The sequence below is a fragment of the Cenococcum geophilum genome (assembly GCF_001692895.1).
Source record: "Cenococcum geophilum 1.58 unplaced genomic scaffold K441scaffold_100, whole genome shotgun sequence".
Classification (NCBI taxonomy): domain Eukaryota; kingdom Fungi; phylum Ascomycota; class Dothideomycetes; order Gloniales; family Gloniaceae; genus Cenococcum; species Cenococcum geophilum.
The window spans coordinates 91,856-107,045 of NW_027137658.1; the positions used below are offsets into that span (position 1 = coordinate 91,856).

Consider the following 15,190-nt stretch of genomic DNA (forward strand, 5'->3'; position numbering starts at 1 on the left):
GTACTTTTTAAACCTCTTAAGCTTTATTCCTTCCTTTTAGTCTATATATATACTAGCTCTAAGCTATAGTATCCTTTCTTTTTTATATACTCTCTTTTATCTTTTTATCCCCTAGGAAGCGTTTCTTAAACCTACTATTAAGGTCCTTAAGATAAATAACTAGTTATTAAGGGCTAGGTTTATACCTAGCCTTTAAAAGTTAGACTTAGTATCCTAAATAAGAGGAGAGGTATCTTTTACCCTTTCTCCTTTTCTCTTTACCTAGAAATTATCCCTTTTTATTAACACCTACTATAGTCCCACTCTAGGGCTAGTCTATAATAATGGTTTAGTATATAATAGGTATTTGTCTAAAAATTCTACATATTATATTATATAGGGGCGGTAGCGAGTGGGAATTAAAAAGCATATAGGTTACCAAGATGTGGGCCTAAGACTTAAAGTTCCGACATATTAAGGAGGTTGTTAAGGCAAGACGCTAAGCTGTAGGTATAGGGTCGTGCCTGCGTTAGGCAACGGCAAGGAGCGGGAAACTATCACTAAGGATATATAGCTCATTCGGATGTGCTTAAATTATTTCTTTTGATATAGTGCATCTATGGAGTTACGAATGCCATATAGCTGTACCTGGAATGAAATGTTGTATATTACGTGATACTAGCCACACCTGGGCACCTGGGCAACATCGTCTCGGCAAATATAAAGACAACGAGAAGTGCTCAGATTTGGGTGGAAACGGAACGTTTATCATTTAATCTAATAAAAACAATCAGCCCGGCTGCGGCGGTCTATTCCGTTCTGCACCGCCGCTTTCGTTCGCCGAGACCAGGCCGGCCTGACAGGCGAGCCGCATTCATGAAAGCGCTGTCATCGACACTGGGGGAGCAATGGTTCGATGACGACCCATCTGAATGCGAAGGCTGAAGGTCGAAGAGCGTAACCTGCTTATACCCACAGATAGCCATTGGGATCATGTTCACTTGGACATTGTGACACGACATGGGTATCCATCAGCAGGATGAGTCCCTGCCTTTTCAGTTTGATAAGCCCTATCCCCATGCACCGTCTTTACTGGCTCCCCCATGATTTTTGTTTTCAATCCTTCAAGGAACCCAGTCTTTCGTGTCGCATCCCATTCGTCGTATGCAGGCGTGATGTCAAACGTCCGCACCGTGAGGATCAGCGCGATTTGAATCTCATTCCACACGAGCGTCTGTCCGATACAGCTCCGTGGACCTTGCTCAAAAGGGCGGAAAGCCGGTGGATAAGGGAAGAGCTCGTGGCCTTGCTCCACAAGAAAGCGCTCAGGCAAGAATTTGTTGGGCTGAGGCCATATACGCGGATTTCTGTGAACGGCTGGGTGTAAAATCGTGGCGCCTATGTAATCCATTGGGTATCTGTTTCCATGACGGTCAGTGATGGATACACCCGGTCGACCTGCTCGCATGGTTGCAGCTGGCGGGTAAAGTCGTAAAGTCTCCTTGATTACAGCCATGGTGAATTTGCATTGGTTGAGGAGCGCGGGACGCTGGACCAGCAGTTCGGCAGTTTTCCAAACGTCATTCCCAAAGACTTTGCCGTGCTCTTGGCGGATTGTCTTGAGAGCCTCGGGATGCTGTGAGAGAAGATGGTAGACGTAGATGATTGTTGAAGAGGTTGTGTCATTCCCCGCAAAGAGAAACAGTCTGATTTGATATGTGGCATACTGAGCGAAGTGTTCCTCGAGCTTGGGTTTGTGAATCAAGTCGCTATGCTTGTTCTCGGCCATATAGGATTCGATTGCCAAGGTTACAACGGATCTCGCCCCGGAACGCTTTCCGCTAGCAATGCCGCCATTCCGGAGGGCTTCTTCTTTGAGCTCAATAAACCTTTGATCAAGTTCCTTCTGGATTAAAGTATTCATGACATGACCGAAGTATCGTTGAATGAAGGGCCGGAAAGGGTGCATCAGTACCCGAGGATCCCAAAACGAATGCCACCTGGTTATGTAGCCAAGCGCAGTAGCTAGCGCATTTTCTGAACGCTGGTAGTCGATATCGGCACCCCTGCATGTAAGTTTTGGTCAGCGGACAATACAAGCTAAGAAGGGGAACCAGCGGGAAAGTGTAGGCTTCTTACAAGGTCAGTTTCATGATCACGTCCATCGTCATCCTTGTTGTCAGGTCATCAAGGCATATGACCCCTTGTTGCGTCTTCTCTTTCAGCTTTTCTTGGAATGTTTGTACTGATTTGACGATGTGAGGTACACTCTCCATCATGGCTGCCGTACTGAACCCCGGATTGAATAGTGATCTCCAGATCTTCCACTCCTGGTCGCTCATGGAAATAAGATTAGGCCCCCCAGTAATCGGCTTCATAAATTGCAAGTGCATGCTCGTCTTGGGCAGATTGTACTTTGTGGACACCTGGACCGCAGCATCGGGATCGTACACCATGAGAAGTGGCGGATAGACAGGCCAGAAGTCCATCAAGAATATTTCTGTGTCGCTATGCTCACGGGCAAGGTCTGCCATAGCAAGATTCACGTTGGCATCTGGCGGAAGCTTGTCAACGTATTTTTGGAGGGTGAGAAGGTGCCCTGTGAGCCAGCTCCATCCCTCCGGCATTCGCTAATAAGGCCGCTGGTCAGATCACGAAGCGCATTCGAAGTCGTGGGTCCACTTACAACACCTTGCTTCCGCAATTCATTGATTCTCGAGCGATGTGTATATGCTTTCCGAACAAAGGTACCCAAGATTGTCACGGCCAAGATTGAAACAGCAGTGACCCACGTCATGGTTGTCATTTTGCGTATTTAGATACAAAAGGACAAGCCAGTTCAGGAGTGGCGAGCCTACTGTCAATATGGTGGGTGTGTCCGATCTCATCGGAGGGNGTGGGAGTAAGGCAGAAAGTTGAAGCAGCAGATTGGGGGGGATAGTTGCCTTGCGCACGGGCCACTGCACCGCGCCACATACGCGCATATACGCATAGATTCACCGGTCACCCTTGCGCATACGGTTCCTCCCGCATCAGATCTCTTCCGCCGCCTGCAACAAGGCTACCATACCGTTAGCCCTGCCGCTCAACAAAAAACAATGCCGTAAGCAATGTGAGCATTTGGACCCCAGGCTGCGCGCATGCGCATGCAATCTACGCACCCCTGCCTAGGTGAGCATTCGAGTCCTCACGCATGGGAAAATCTCCTGATATCAGTCTTGCTGTTCGATAAAAGTCTCATGGCTCGTGCAGGTAGCCGATAGGGCACACATGCACCTCACTTTCAAGCTACGTCGGTCAAAGCTCACCTGCAGCGAACCGTACTAGCTGCTCACCTACGTCGGGGCTGGCCCCCAGGCAGTGTCACACATGCAAGTTACCGCCCGCCCGGGTACCTCTCAAAGGCCATTCTCCTCATGATAGTACCGTCAATGCATGCCACTCTCATGCATATGCTGCTTCATGAAGCGAAAAATAAATAATGATTCACACATGGACTCGATGTCTAGATTACTCTCCAAGACATTTCGGAGGCCGAGTGTCGTTTTCCCCCGTCGACAGTCAGAGGAGCAATCTAAAATAATTAGGAGATGTACACCCTTATCTGCATGTTATACGACCTCGGGAGTAAATGCAGTCTTGGGGACAGAATTGGTGATGTAGGTTAGGAGAGAGGGCCATGGTACTCAAGGTAGCCGTTGAAAGTCGGAACGATCGATGCTAATTTTAAAACACAGATGATGGAAGCTAGTTACACACAGATTGCACAAGACCAGATCGCTGGGACATCAGATGGTAATATTTTACTAATTCGAGCCTAGAAAATACGGAGTTAATAACAAATCAAGGCTCTCTTCCCACACAGCTTATGTTTCATTGAGAGAACCCTAATACTACCACAATTTACTCATACTGAACCATCAATCACTTCTCGCATTGACCGTTGCCAATCGAACGATGACTTAGGATTACTCCGTGCCCCACCGGCAAAAGGAGCCGGGCTATGAGTCCACCTATCAAACCAATACGCTTTTCTCCTTCTTTTGGTGCCTCAGCGTTTGTATAATCTGAAATTCCAAGGATACCTCTCAAAGTCAGTAACTTTCCATTTTCAGGGTGCGAGTTCCGGCTTCACGCACTTTCGGTATCTTCTCTCGATGTCTTTCGGGAGTGAGTCGTGGCCTGTGCCCTGATGTGGGCATGATAATCCGTTTCCATGAGACCATACTCCGAACCGATCGTCGAAACGGTGGCGGTAGTTGGAAGCGTGCGTGTTCTGTTGCCAAACATGGTGCGCAGACCTGTCAGAGTGGGACGTGGAATCCTAAGCGACAGCTTTTGAGGCTTGAACGGTTCCATAGGATTCACTTCCACGGGAGCAGCAGCTCCACTGGTCGAGCGTCGCCCGCGTAGTCTGCGGAAGTACGATTGTATTTTGTCCGAGACTTCGTTGGAGCCCACGAGCGTTGAGCGATAGACGGTTACCGACCCCATTATCATACCGATGCAAGACTCGGCATGTAGCCAGAACACCTGCCAGGGGTAGTCAAGAGCGTTTTGGTAGTAAGTGCCTGCGGCTCGAATGATGGAGCATGCGATCATGAAAAGCGAGAGGCAGAGAAATACGCCGATACCGATCTTGGTAAGAAGACGCATGCTAGATTTTCGAAGAATGACAATGGGAATTGCGATGACTTGTCAACAATTAGTTTTAGAACTATGATGACCTAACAAGAGTGCAACATACTAGTAAGATCCGTCAAGCTATCAAGGGCCGGACAAATCCAGAACAGTACGAGCAGAGCTTTCTTTGAAGTCGGCAGCTCTGGAAAACATTTTGCTGAACGTAGTTAATTATTTCAGAGTTCTTGTAAGTAGATCAATCAACTGACCTGCAGCTTTACCAACGTATGGGCAGGTAATGAGCTGTTCTCCGACAACAAGAAAGAGCCAGGATATGATGGAGAAAACCACGGAAAACCAGTAGTAGTACATGAGTTTCTTGGACATGGACCGAAGCAAGGGATAGAAGAATGCCAGATAGCACCACTTGACCGCAAAGATCGCCGTCCACAGGAACAAGAGATACGCCAGTTGCCATTTGGATTGTTCGAACAAGTTGTCCATTTGTTGAAATGCTAGCAGTGCGGCTATTTGATCTCCTCTCAAGACCGAAAACTCGAGGTAAATCATATGGATACGCTCGTATAGTATAGCAGTACCACCGATCAGACAGACAAAGGCGAGTGTGAGGAAGCCGTCGTCAAGGAAGAGACGTCGTCGCGAAGCCAAGCGGATAGTGATCCGACCGAAGAAACTCAACGTGGCCAGCCCAAAGAGCACACCTAAGGCTACCTAACCCTGTTGTTAGGACTCTGCGACATTGAGTCATTTCACTTTTCCTGACCTTGAACTTGTACATAGCTATGCGGCCCGTATTCTCAATGTTCCATTGTGTCTGCGCAATCTGCTCTGGCGTAAGGCTACTGGCAAATGCGGCCTTTGCTGCCGGATCCATCTGGATGGAGCCACCCATGCCGATGTTACTTTTGGAAGACAGCGAGCAGGAAAGTATACTGGTGTTGATGCGTGGAATCAGAGTAAGAATTTGGATGGGGTGAATCGGATTCGTTTCAAACGACCTCGTGGCGCTGCTCAGCTTTATCAACCTCTGGCACTGGAGATGCGGTGTTCAAAAAATGCCCTAGACTATTCGGTTATGCACGACCAGAGGCATTCTGGAAGCAACTCCGAAGCCTTGTCACAGCCCCTGCCCGCTTTTCACCGGTTCGTTCGTATTTTGTGCAGAAACATACATCCCAATGGACTCTTCGATGTTGTCCGACAGCAAGATTGCCCCGCATATGCAGGGGCGATTCCTGCATGCACTGCGGTGTGCGGGCCGTCCCGAAGCCCCCGCGACTCTTTCAGACATGCGCATGAGCTCTGCATGTACCTTCGCCAAGACGGAAGAATCAGGCTTAGCAAGTGGTAGTCGCTACCGCATGCATTTCAGTATCTCTTAGTTGAAAAAGATATTCTTAGCCCGACTGTAGGTGTGTAGCAAATCTCCAGATTGACTATCTGACTCCACCACCCTGCGGTAAACTGAGCGTGAGTTCCCGGGGAAAAAGTTGGCCCCATTACGATCTGTCCAACGGGCGGTGGGTGGCGTATCGCTTCCGTGTGGCATTTTCACGGCATTCGCGCACAGAGGTTTCGTACTGGAACACTGCAAGGCAACCATGGAAACATCTTTCTGGGGGCGTAGAAATCCGAGACATCAGGTAACACATCATGCTATACTACTATATATTCAAAGAATTAGCAGAACAAATCACGTCTTTTCTTCTCAGTGTCCCTTTCCGGCTATACTCGTCATTTTAAGATGTTCACCGAAAGTTCTGAATTCTGGTTAGCGACGAACTCAACCTACTCATATATCCATTCAGAACCAAAGCATACCCATTATGCATTGAACATACCTATGGTAGCCCTGGGGGTCTTCCTTTTGCTATTCGTTCATTATCAGACCACGAAGACTTTTTTCTTCTTTGTCTCGAGACAACAAAAATTCGCCAAATTACCCCCCCTTGTCCCGTACTGGATACCATTGTTGGGAAGCATGCCGTGGGGTTATCTCTGGAATGCTTCTAAGTTTGTCTGCTCGTCTAAGTAAGGAGATCATTGCTGCAAATCACGCTTGAATCAAATCATTGACGATGCTATAGATATGCATTTCAAAGCTGCCACCCTGTCCGAGTCAGACTCATGTCTCAAGAGTTCTATATCCTGCAAGGAGCTAGGAATATTTCTACGTTATTCAAGCAAGGCTCGCTATCCGCTTTCGCCGTCCACGGCTCCCTGCTCCGCTATGTCTTCTCGCTTCCGAAATCGGCCGCAGAAATATACTACAAAGATGATTCTGGAGAACATGAGAAGCCGCACGAGGACAGTATGATAGAGTCACACAATCGTGTTGACTTTCTGACTAGGTCTTCGTTTCTCAAGTTTCTCACTGGGCCCGGTCTCGCACCCCTTAGCCAAAGGTTCGAACGGAACATCACTAAGCACATCGTGGCACTTGCACCAAGCCAGTCTTGGACATCAGTCAAAGACCTTATGGAAGTCTTTCAACAGGATGTTACGGGTGCTGTTATCGATGCTATGTGTGGTACATTCCTTCTTAAACAACATCCGAGATTTCTGGGTGACTTTTGGAACATCGATCGTAGCATCATGGATTTGTTTGTGAGAGCTCCGCGATTCATGGCAAGAGAAGCGTACCGGGCGCGTGACGATGCACTCGCAGCAGTAAAAGCCTGGCATGCTTGGGCAAAGAACAACTTTGACCCAGAGTCCATTGGTCCAGATGGGGATGATCCTTACTGGGGAACTAAATTCTTCAGAAACAGACAGGATATGTTTCTCAATATGACTGGGTTTGATGCAGACGCTGTTGCATCGCAAGAGTTAGCATTTATATGGGGGTAGGTTCTCTTGAGCCAGCAGGGTTACAACCTTGACCGCTAACACGTCCTATTAGAGCAAACACCAATGCCATCGTCTCCGCATTCTGGGTCACTCTTGAAGTATTTAAGAATCATCAGATTCTTAAAGACATTCGCGAGGAAGTTCAGGCCTGTGTCAGAGCCGACGTCACCGAAGTAACTTTCGACATACCCAAATTATTGAAGCAGCCGCTTCTCCAAGCCATTTTGTCGGAAACACTTCGCTTGAGAGTCAACGGCTTTCTCGTACGTCGGCCAATGAGAGATACTCTGAAGATACATGAATGGTCTATCCCGAAAGACCGGTTCTGCCTGACCAGTTCGACACCTGGCCATATGGATCCCAACATCTGGTGCAAGGGGGCAGGTGAAGGCCACCCAGTCACGGAATTCTGGCCTGGCCGATTTTTGAAAACGAACGAGTCTACTGGGGTGGTCGAATTCACTTTGAAGGGAACCGAAGGGTCTTGGATGCCGTTTGGCGGTGGCACGCATATGTGTCCCGGTAAAGTGTTCGCGAAACATGTGATTTGTCTCACAGTGGCGTTGATGGTTACGAAGTACGATTGTGTAATTACGGCGGACGAGAAGGCCATGAAGATGAGCACAAGGAACTTTGGTTTTGGCACGTTGAGTCCAGTCGGGAAGGTCCCTGCAATGATTCGCAAGAGGGATGCAAAATGAGTTTTTGCTGATGTTCTCGTCAAGATGGTCACGAGTGTGGTTCGATAGCTTTATGACTTGAAATCCATTGGCTGGCTAGATGCATATTTCACGGACTTTTCCCTGAACCTTCTAACACGCTCTTTTGTTCTATGGTAGGAGATCTCTGCTACTTTATGTTCACCCTATTGTGGACCCTCACCCGTTTTGATTTTGTACTTATTTCCAAGCTCTTTACCTAGTTATTTTACACACGCGAATTTTCATGAACTGACCATTGCTTTTCTGTATGTTACTTATCATGCGCCGTGGTTTGTTATATTCTTCCTTGCAATAGAACGACAGAGCGACTAACGCACAAGCCAGCGGATGACTCGCTGACATGGCCTCCGATCTGGTTATTATATTATTTCTTCACTTCCGTTTCGGAAGACTGTTCGAGACATTGCTGTAGACATAATTGCATAGGGTGCACGTGTTTTGATTTCGCGAAAGAGAAGGTTATATTAGGCGATATCTTTTGCAACCGACAGGTGTTCGTAGAATAGTCCACGGGTGGATTGCAGGTATGTCATAATATTAAAATCGTGTCTAATGAAATCCCCTTGATTTTTCCTCGTTGGTATCTAAGCGGAAAGTTTTCCTCCTATCAGATTCTCATCTCCAGTAATTGCGAGGCCGTCTGCGTGCGCTTCCTTCTGCTCGCGATTTTTGGCCACCACCTTCAAGTTTAGATGTTCAAAAAACAACGACGAAAGAAGCGCAGCACCCGATGCAGCCAGCGCAAAAATAAAAACATCCCGAAGAGCATTCCTATATGCTCGTCTCAATGCTAACAGCGTACCAGGCGATCCTTCTGAAATATCTGACAAGCTGTACGCCCCAGCAGCGAGAACTTCTTCCACCGATACCCCAGATACATTATGGCGGATCTCGTAGCTGAGTTTGTTGACGAAGATCGTTTGTGCTATACAAAGACTGAGTGCGCCACCAAGCGAAAAGGTGAACTGCATGATAGCTTTGAGATATCAGAAACTGCTCACGACGTAAGGAGGTTTACGCACCATTGCCAATTGGTACATCTGACTCGTTCAAGACAGCTTGGACTGCTGTATAGGGATGGTTGATGGAGAGACCAGTTCCTATAGCAATGACGAGGAAATATGCAACCCATGTGCCGAGGTTAGTGCCCAGGTCCAGCGTGGTAAGAAGATATGACCCGGGAATACTGATCAAAGTACCTCCGATAAGGTAAGGAGTCTGTTAGAAATCATTTAGCACTGCGTGATCATGGAACGGGCAAACTTTCTTACATAATATCCAAATCGCGATGCTAACCAACCAGCCAGAACTGTGAAACCAATCTGCGGTAGAGCCAGAGCCAGGAAGTCAATTCCACTTCTCAATGCACTGAAGCCTTTGACTGATTGAAAGTAAATCGGTAAGTAATATCCGTACTGTAGAAGTTAGCGCTCCGTATGTAATACATCCAAAGCAGCTTACCACGTATGTCGGCATAGCGAAGAAGAACAAATACAATGCTCCTGAGAGAATCGACCTTTGAAACAGAATAGAAAACGGCAATGTCGCGTTGTTGCCCAGCTTATACTGAAACAAGATGAAGAATGCAAACATAAAACCAGACCCAACAAAGAGACCGATGATCTTCGATGAGCTCCACGGCATGGTCTGACCACCCCATTGCATTGCGAGAAGTAGAGCACAAATCGAACCGATTATTAGTACCATTCCACCTAGATCAATTGTCTTCAATTTGCCGAGATAAGAACGTGAGGCGCGGTTCTCCTTGTCGGTTCGTGGTTCCAATTTTAGGAACACCTGTAACAGTACGAAGACAACAGCTCCAATTGGAACATTTCTGTTCTTCTTGTCAGTTTAAGTCTTTAGATATAGATAGGGAAACGACTGACATCCAGAAACACCACCGCCAAGTTACATTTTGTGTGAAAGCTCCACCAATTAGGGGACCAATCTTCACGCAGAGACCGAAGGCGCTAATAACGATACTGATATAGAACGGTCGCTTTTCGAGGGATACTGTGCGGGTGATGATGACCAAGGCACCCTGAAGGATACCGGCTGCGCCGCAGCCCTGTATGGCGCGGCCGACGATGAAAGCAGTCGAAGTTGGAGCAGCAGCACACAAGATTGAACCGGCTGTAATTGCAGCAAGTTAGCCATATGAATTGAAACTCCGCAACCCAAGTAGCTGTGAGAACTTGCCTTCGAAAACCAAGACACAAAGAAGGTAGATTGCCTTGGTGTTCCACATGGCGAATAGTCTTCCGAAGGTTGGTTGCAGCGCGGTCAGTGTTAGGAGATAAGCACTGCCATACCATCCTATATCATCAAGAGAGCGGTATTCTGTAGTGATGGCAGGCAATGCTGTTCCGATAATGGTCGCATCGAGAGCTACAAGAAAGGTGCCAAAGAAAAGCGAGCCGATAACGATGAAGAAGGGCAGTTGCGAAGGAGTGACAGATGTTCTGAACCGTTTATTTGTCGAGGACGACGGAGTTGTCAACATTACGTCGTTGAAATCGGTTTGAGTATTATTGCGGGAAGGTTGTGGTTTCGGCTCCAAAGTCGAAGTAACGAACTGGTGGTTGATGAACTTGCGCTCGCTCAAATTGTGGTCTGTGGCATTCATTTTGGTCGATTTTACGCTTTTTTGTTGTTTAGTATTTTAGTAGCTGCAAGTAGGCGTTCGAAGATACTCGCAGCAATACTACCTATGGTACGCGATCTCATTGATGTTCGAACTCGGCTATTGAGTGTGGATACCGGAAACCTTGCGTCAGGAGATCCAGGACCATAACACCGAGGAACACTCAGGGAGACATTTTAGTTTCGATCGGGTCAGCCATACCGTCGCCTATAGAGCACGATTGTGTTTTTCATCGAGTTTTAACCCCATTGCCGAGAACACGTCCCTTGGAATAATCTCGATTTCGGGAAAAACTGAGACCTGTGTACTACGAATCGATTCGGAGGGTCGTCGTCCATGAACGGTGCTAAAGGGCTCTTCCTTGCTCAACGCTGTGAGAGGGGCGAAGTGCATGGTATATGTGGGGCGTACCGTGACCATCTCGCAAACGATATACATGATAAATTACGTGCGGGATGGTACATTCAGGTGGGTGAGACTACATTATTGACGCATTTAGCCTAGATGCAGTGCGCACCGCCCTACAGCCTGTAGAATGGTATCTAGCTGATTCGAGTTCGGTGTAGTTACACTGCTCTATTGAAACAAGTCAGCTGTAGATTGTCCGAAGGTTGCCTTCTTTTATTTAGCCCCCAAATTCAGCCCTCATCGCAGCACTAATGCACGCATCCGCAGTACGGTTCTCATTGATACCCCCAAAATCTACGCAGTCAGCCCCCACACTCGGGGCGGATGGCGCACATACACCTACATATCGTTACGGAGTGTTTTAAGCCAGGACGAGTCTCTAGGGTAAGCACAAGTGTGGCGCCACGATTGATAAACGCTTTCAAGTTGGTCACCGCGCATCCATAATGTAAACCTTGTATGTCGCTATATATCTCTCATAGCTTCGAGCATACGACGATCCCGCCAGCAAATTCAAAGCATTACAATACTCCATTTTCTCGTTGGGCGCCTGCTCACATCGTCAATTCTACACCATGCAAGACTTTTCAAATTTCCGGAACCCCTCCATCCTTACTGCGTCACCATCATCGGGAGACACCACACTCGACCCAAAACAAATCAATTATCTCGGTGACTGGTTTCTCATCCGAACATCCAACTCCTTCTGGAAAGACAAGTCTGACGTACGTATGCACTACACGGCCACGGGCGAAGACCACTTCGCCTATAAACCCGCACGGTCGACTGTCGAGAAGAGTATGGAAGGCCGAAACACGCCTGCGCCCAACTCTCCTGCAACGTACTCGTGGGCGGGCAAGGGTCTATTGAGACTGTTCACTGTGCGATGGGAGATATTGGGATTTGAGGAAGGGACGGAGAAAGTGGGGTGGTTACTTACGTTTCAACACAAGACGATGTTCACGGCTCCAGCGGTGAATATAGCATGTAGAACTAAAGATGGGCCTAATGGAGGGATTGTGAAGGCCATTGAGCAGTGGTTGAGAGCTTTGGGAGACGAGGGTTTGACGAAAGCTGTGGAGGACATATACATGATTGAGCATTCCCCAGGCTCTACAAGTTAAATATAGTCGAGTCAGTCTTTGAATTTCGGGGTCCACGTTTCTGTCATTGATGCCTGTGTGTATCTAACAAGTGACCTTAATAACCATCACGGTCTAGCCTATAACTAAGCAAGCACGCCTCGCATCTCTACCACTCGCGCTAGCCTACCCCTCTGACTCCGGGTGCTCTGTAGCCGCAAGAACCACATGGAGAGCTTCAACAGAGGCGTCGATGCCATTGAAAGTCCCACCAAGGAAGGATCGCCATCAGGGACTCCATCTCTTTGTCACTCAGGACAGGGACCTTGTCTTGAACATCTTCCACATCGGCAGAGCAGTAAGTTGAGCAACCTCGTCCCCATCCACCAAAGACGGTTCAGCCTGCGCCTTCACTACATCTGTAGCGGCAGCGGGAGCATTGGTTGGGGTAGCTGTTTCGACGGCGTTTGTGGTAGGAAGAGTGAGTGCCTGGGAGCACTCGGAAGGTTAGTGCCTGGGGAAGGAGATCAGCGAGTAGTGTGTATGTGGGAGATGTGACTTACGAGGGTGGTGCCAACAAGGGCGGCGAGCAAAGAGAATAAGCGCATAGTTTGTGGGTGTGGGGTTGAAAATATGAGTCGGTGCGGTGTGCGTGTGTGTGTTGGGGTGCAAAGAAGGCGATGGTTCTTGTATAGACATATTGGCGAGATAGGGCTGGTAGGAGTATATTCGCGCGGCGGGTGTGTGCTGAGGTAGTGAATGTATTTATGGTTGAGGTCGACATCCCTGCGCTAGATTGTTCGGACTTTGAATATCTTATACCCCGAGAAGACCTCTTCCATTTCAATCGTAGATATGGCGATGCGCAATAAGTAAGGGATGTTCGGACTCCTCTGCTATGTGCTCCGTAGCGGCAAGAGCATCACGAACAGCACGAAGAGCATCCTCAACGGTCTCAGCGGCGGCTTCGATAATGAACTCAAGCCCCAAGCAATGCGTTTCCCCCTCCTCATCTTCTTCGTCCTCGTCCTCTTCCACATGGATAAGCTGCTTATCGCTGGGCCACCCATACCGACACCCAGCACACCCATCGATCGAGAATGGACGACGCGCCATCATACACGCTAGACAGTCGATATATTTCTCACTCAGGACAAGGACCTCATCGAGAAGATCTTCCACGTCAGCAGTCTCGGGGTCTGCGGGTTCGGGCAACGTAGTGTGAGACCAGGCGAAGTCTATCAGCGATGTCGATGGTTGTTTCAGCTGGTAGGACGGTGTCGGTGGTAGAATTAGGAAGAGCCTGCGAAGGTGAGTTAGTGAGTGGTGTGTAGGGGGGTTGGGGTGACTTACGAGGGTGGTGGTGATGAGGGCAGCGAGGATGAGGAAGAAGTGCATGGTTTGTTTGTTTGCTTTATGGTTGGTGTGCTTTGATGTGTGTGTACGTGTTGGGATGCGAAGGTGGTGGTGGTTCTAATATAGATATATTAGTGGGGTAGGGGCGGTATTGGCGGGGCGAGTGTGTGCTAAGGCAGTGAATGTATTCGTGTTAATGTCCCTGTGCTTCGGTATCTCGATGTGCAGTATGTTTTTCATACCCTATAAAAACTTCTCCCATTTGTTCGTCAATAGCGCGATATATTGTCTGTGAAATATATTGAGTTAAGAGTACGAAGGACGAGAAAAGAGATATGACAACAAGCATCAAACACCACTAAGCCGAAGCAATCATCATAAACTGCACCGTCCTCCGATCAATTTCCTTCTTTAGTATAAGCAAGCAAGTCGCGATGATAAGCTCCTTGCTAATACTATCCTTGCCGCCTACTCCTTCGCCTAGCACTAGCTCCCTACTATTCTCCGCACTGTAGCTCTTACTCCTTAGCGTCCTTATCTTATTATTCCTAATTAACGCCGTAATCCTCCTACCGCCTTAGTTAGGATAAGCGTAGTCCCCTTCTTCCCTAGCCCTCTAAATCCCCTCTCCTTCTTATACTCCTATTTGAACATCCGCCTATTATATAGTAAGAACTTCTACGCCTATAATACCTACTTTAATACTATCTTTACTACGTTATCCTCGTCTTTGCCGGCATTAAGCCTTATAAGAAATAGGTCTTTCCCTAGGCTAAAGAAGTAGGATATTATAATAAGCTGGTGGCCTATAGCGTTGGTTAAGACATAGTTGCCTAAGCTACAGTACTCGCGCGTGGACGCATATGTAATACTACTATTAAAGTTATAGATTATACTGACGAGCTCTATATATGGGGTAGGAAGATAAAGGACTATAATGCCTTTCGCATTAACGTAGAAGGATTTAGTAGGCGTGAAAGAGAGCTCTAAGGCGTTAATGGTGGTGCCGCTAAGGATAGAGACGGCATTAGTAGTGAGGAGATCTTTCTTTTCTTAGGTGGTAAGGATGGAGATATTAATGTGGGGTTTCTCCTCCTTGAGCAGCCGCTTGTCGGTAAGGGTAGTACTTATTATGCTGAAGTTTTGGGTAGACTGGGTAGCGATACTATACTACGTAAGTGCTACAGGTTAGTAGGTAAATCAATCCATCGCCATCTTCAATATATCTTTATACTAGCCATCAAGACAAAGAACGCGTATAGAGATGGTGGTTTTTCGTCATATAATATAAGTGGTAAGGTATTTGTAAGGGCGGTATTAGTCGCGGAAAAGCACGCGAAGCAATTATAGAAGTAGGTAATAGTAAGGCTGCAAGGGCTAGTATCATTTAAGAAGCGGGTGATTTGTGTCCTGTTTTAGTATCAATACCTCTTATAGGCATTTTGGGTGCTCTTACGTAGTTAGCATTCTACTTTAATAAAGATTATACATGTGTGGTAACC

At 47.5% G+C, this 15,190-nt stretch overlaps 6 protein-coding genes across 6 annotated transcripts; 2 read left to right on the top strand and 4 right to left on the bottom strand.

Annotated features, from left to right (window-relative positions):
* Window positions 1-556: 556 nt before the first annotated feature.
* K441DRAFT_649246 (putative cytochrome P450) lies at window positions 557-2,840 on the bottom strand. Its single transcript, XM_067646931.1, has 3 exons — window positions 2,666-2,840; window positions 2,119-2,609; window positions 557-2,045 (listed from the first exon to the last, which is right to left on the bottom strand). Exons 1-3 carry the CDS (start codon window positions 2,783-2,785, stop codon window positions 977-979), a joined length of 1,680 nt encoding a protein of 559 aa, XP_067496513.1. The 5' UTR covers window positions 2,786-2,840; the 3' UTR covers window positions 557-976.
* A 924-nt stretch (window positions 2,841-3,764) lies between these two features.
* K441DRAFT_649250 (uncharacterized protein) lies at window positions 3,765-5,685 on the bottom strand. The gene is made up of 4 exons (XM_067646932.1): window positions 5,387-5,685; window positions 4,872-5,334; window positions 4,727-4,819; window positions 3,765-4,673 (listed from the first exon to the last, which is right to left on the bottom strand). The coding sequence occupies exons 1-4, from the start codon at window positions 5,513-5,515 to the stop codon at window positions 4,111-4,113; spliced, it is 1,248 nt and encodes a 415-aa protein (XP_067496514.1). The 5' UTR covers window positions 5,516-5,685; the 3' UTR covers window positions 3,765-4,110.
* Window positions 5,686-6,466: 781 nt separating this feature from the next.
* K441DRAFT_596588 (cytochrome P450) lies at window positions 6,467-8,174 on the top strand (the record flags this gene model as incomplete). Its single annotated transcript, XM_067645033.1, has 3 exons — window positions 6,467-6,654; window positions 6,711-7,469; window positions 7,526-8,174. The coding sequence occupies 3 exons, from the start codon at window positions 6,467-6,469 to the stop codon at window positions 8,172-8,174; spliced, it is 1,596 nt and encodes a 531-aa protein (XP_067496515.1).
* Window positions 8,175-8,851: 677 nt separating this feature from the next.
* Window positions 8,852-10,623, bottom strand: K441DRAFT_520989 (MFS general substrate transporter; the record flags this gene model as incomplete). Its single annotated transcript, XM_067642143.1, has 6 exons — window positions 8,852-9,171; window positions 9,218-9,413; window positions 9,467-9,610; window positions 9,657-10,032; window positions 10,085-10,331; window positions 10,368-10,623. Coding segments are annotated over 6 exons (1,539 nt in total), but the record flags the coding sequence as incomplete, so codon positions are not given.
* A 795-nt stretch (window positions 10,624-11,418) lies between these two features.
* On the top strand, window positions 11,419-12,461 carry K441DRAFT_671445 (uncharacterized protein). The gene is made up of 2 exons (XM_067650421.1): window positions 11,419-11,444; window positions 11,508-12,461. Exon 2 carries the CDS (start codon window positions 11,826-11,828, stop codon window positions 12,372-12,374), a length of 549 nt encoding a protein of 182 aa, XP_067496517.1. The 5' UTR covers window positions 11,419-11,444; window positions 11,508-11,825; the 3' UTR covers window positions 12,375-12,461.
* Window positions 12,462-13,175: 714 nt separating this feature from the next.
* K441DRAFT_682915 (uncharacterized protein) lies at window positions 13,176-13,730 on the bottom strand (the record flags this gene model as incomplete). Its single annotated transcript, XM_067651634.1, has 2 exons — window positions 13,176-13,598; window positions 13,686-13,730. The coding sequence occupies 2 exons, from the start codon at window positions 13,728-13,730 to the stop codon at window positions 13,176-13,178; spliced, it is 468 nt and encodes a 155-aa protein (XP_067496518.1).
* Between the last annotated feature and the right edge of the window lie 1,460 nt (window positions 13,731-15,190).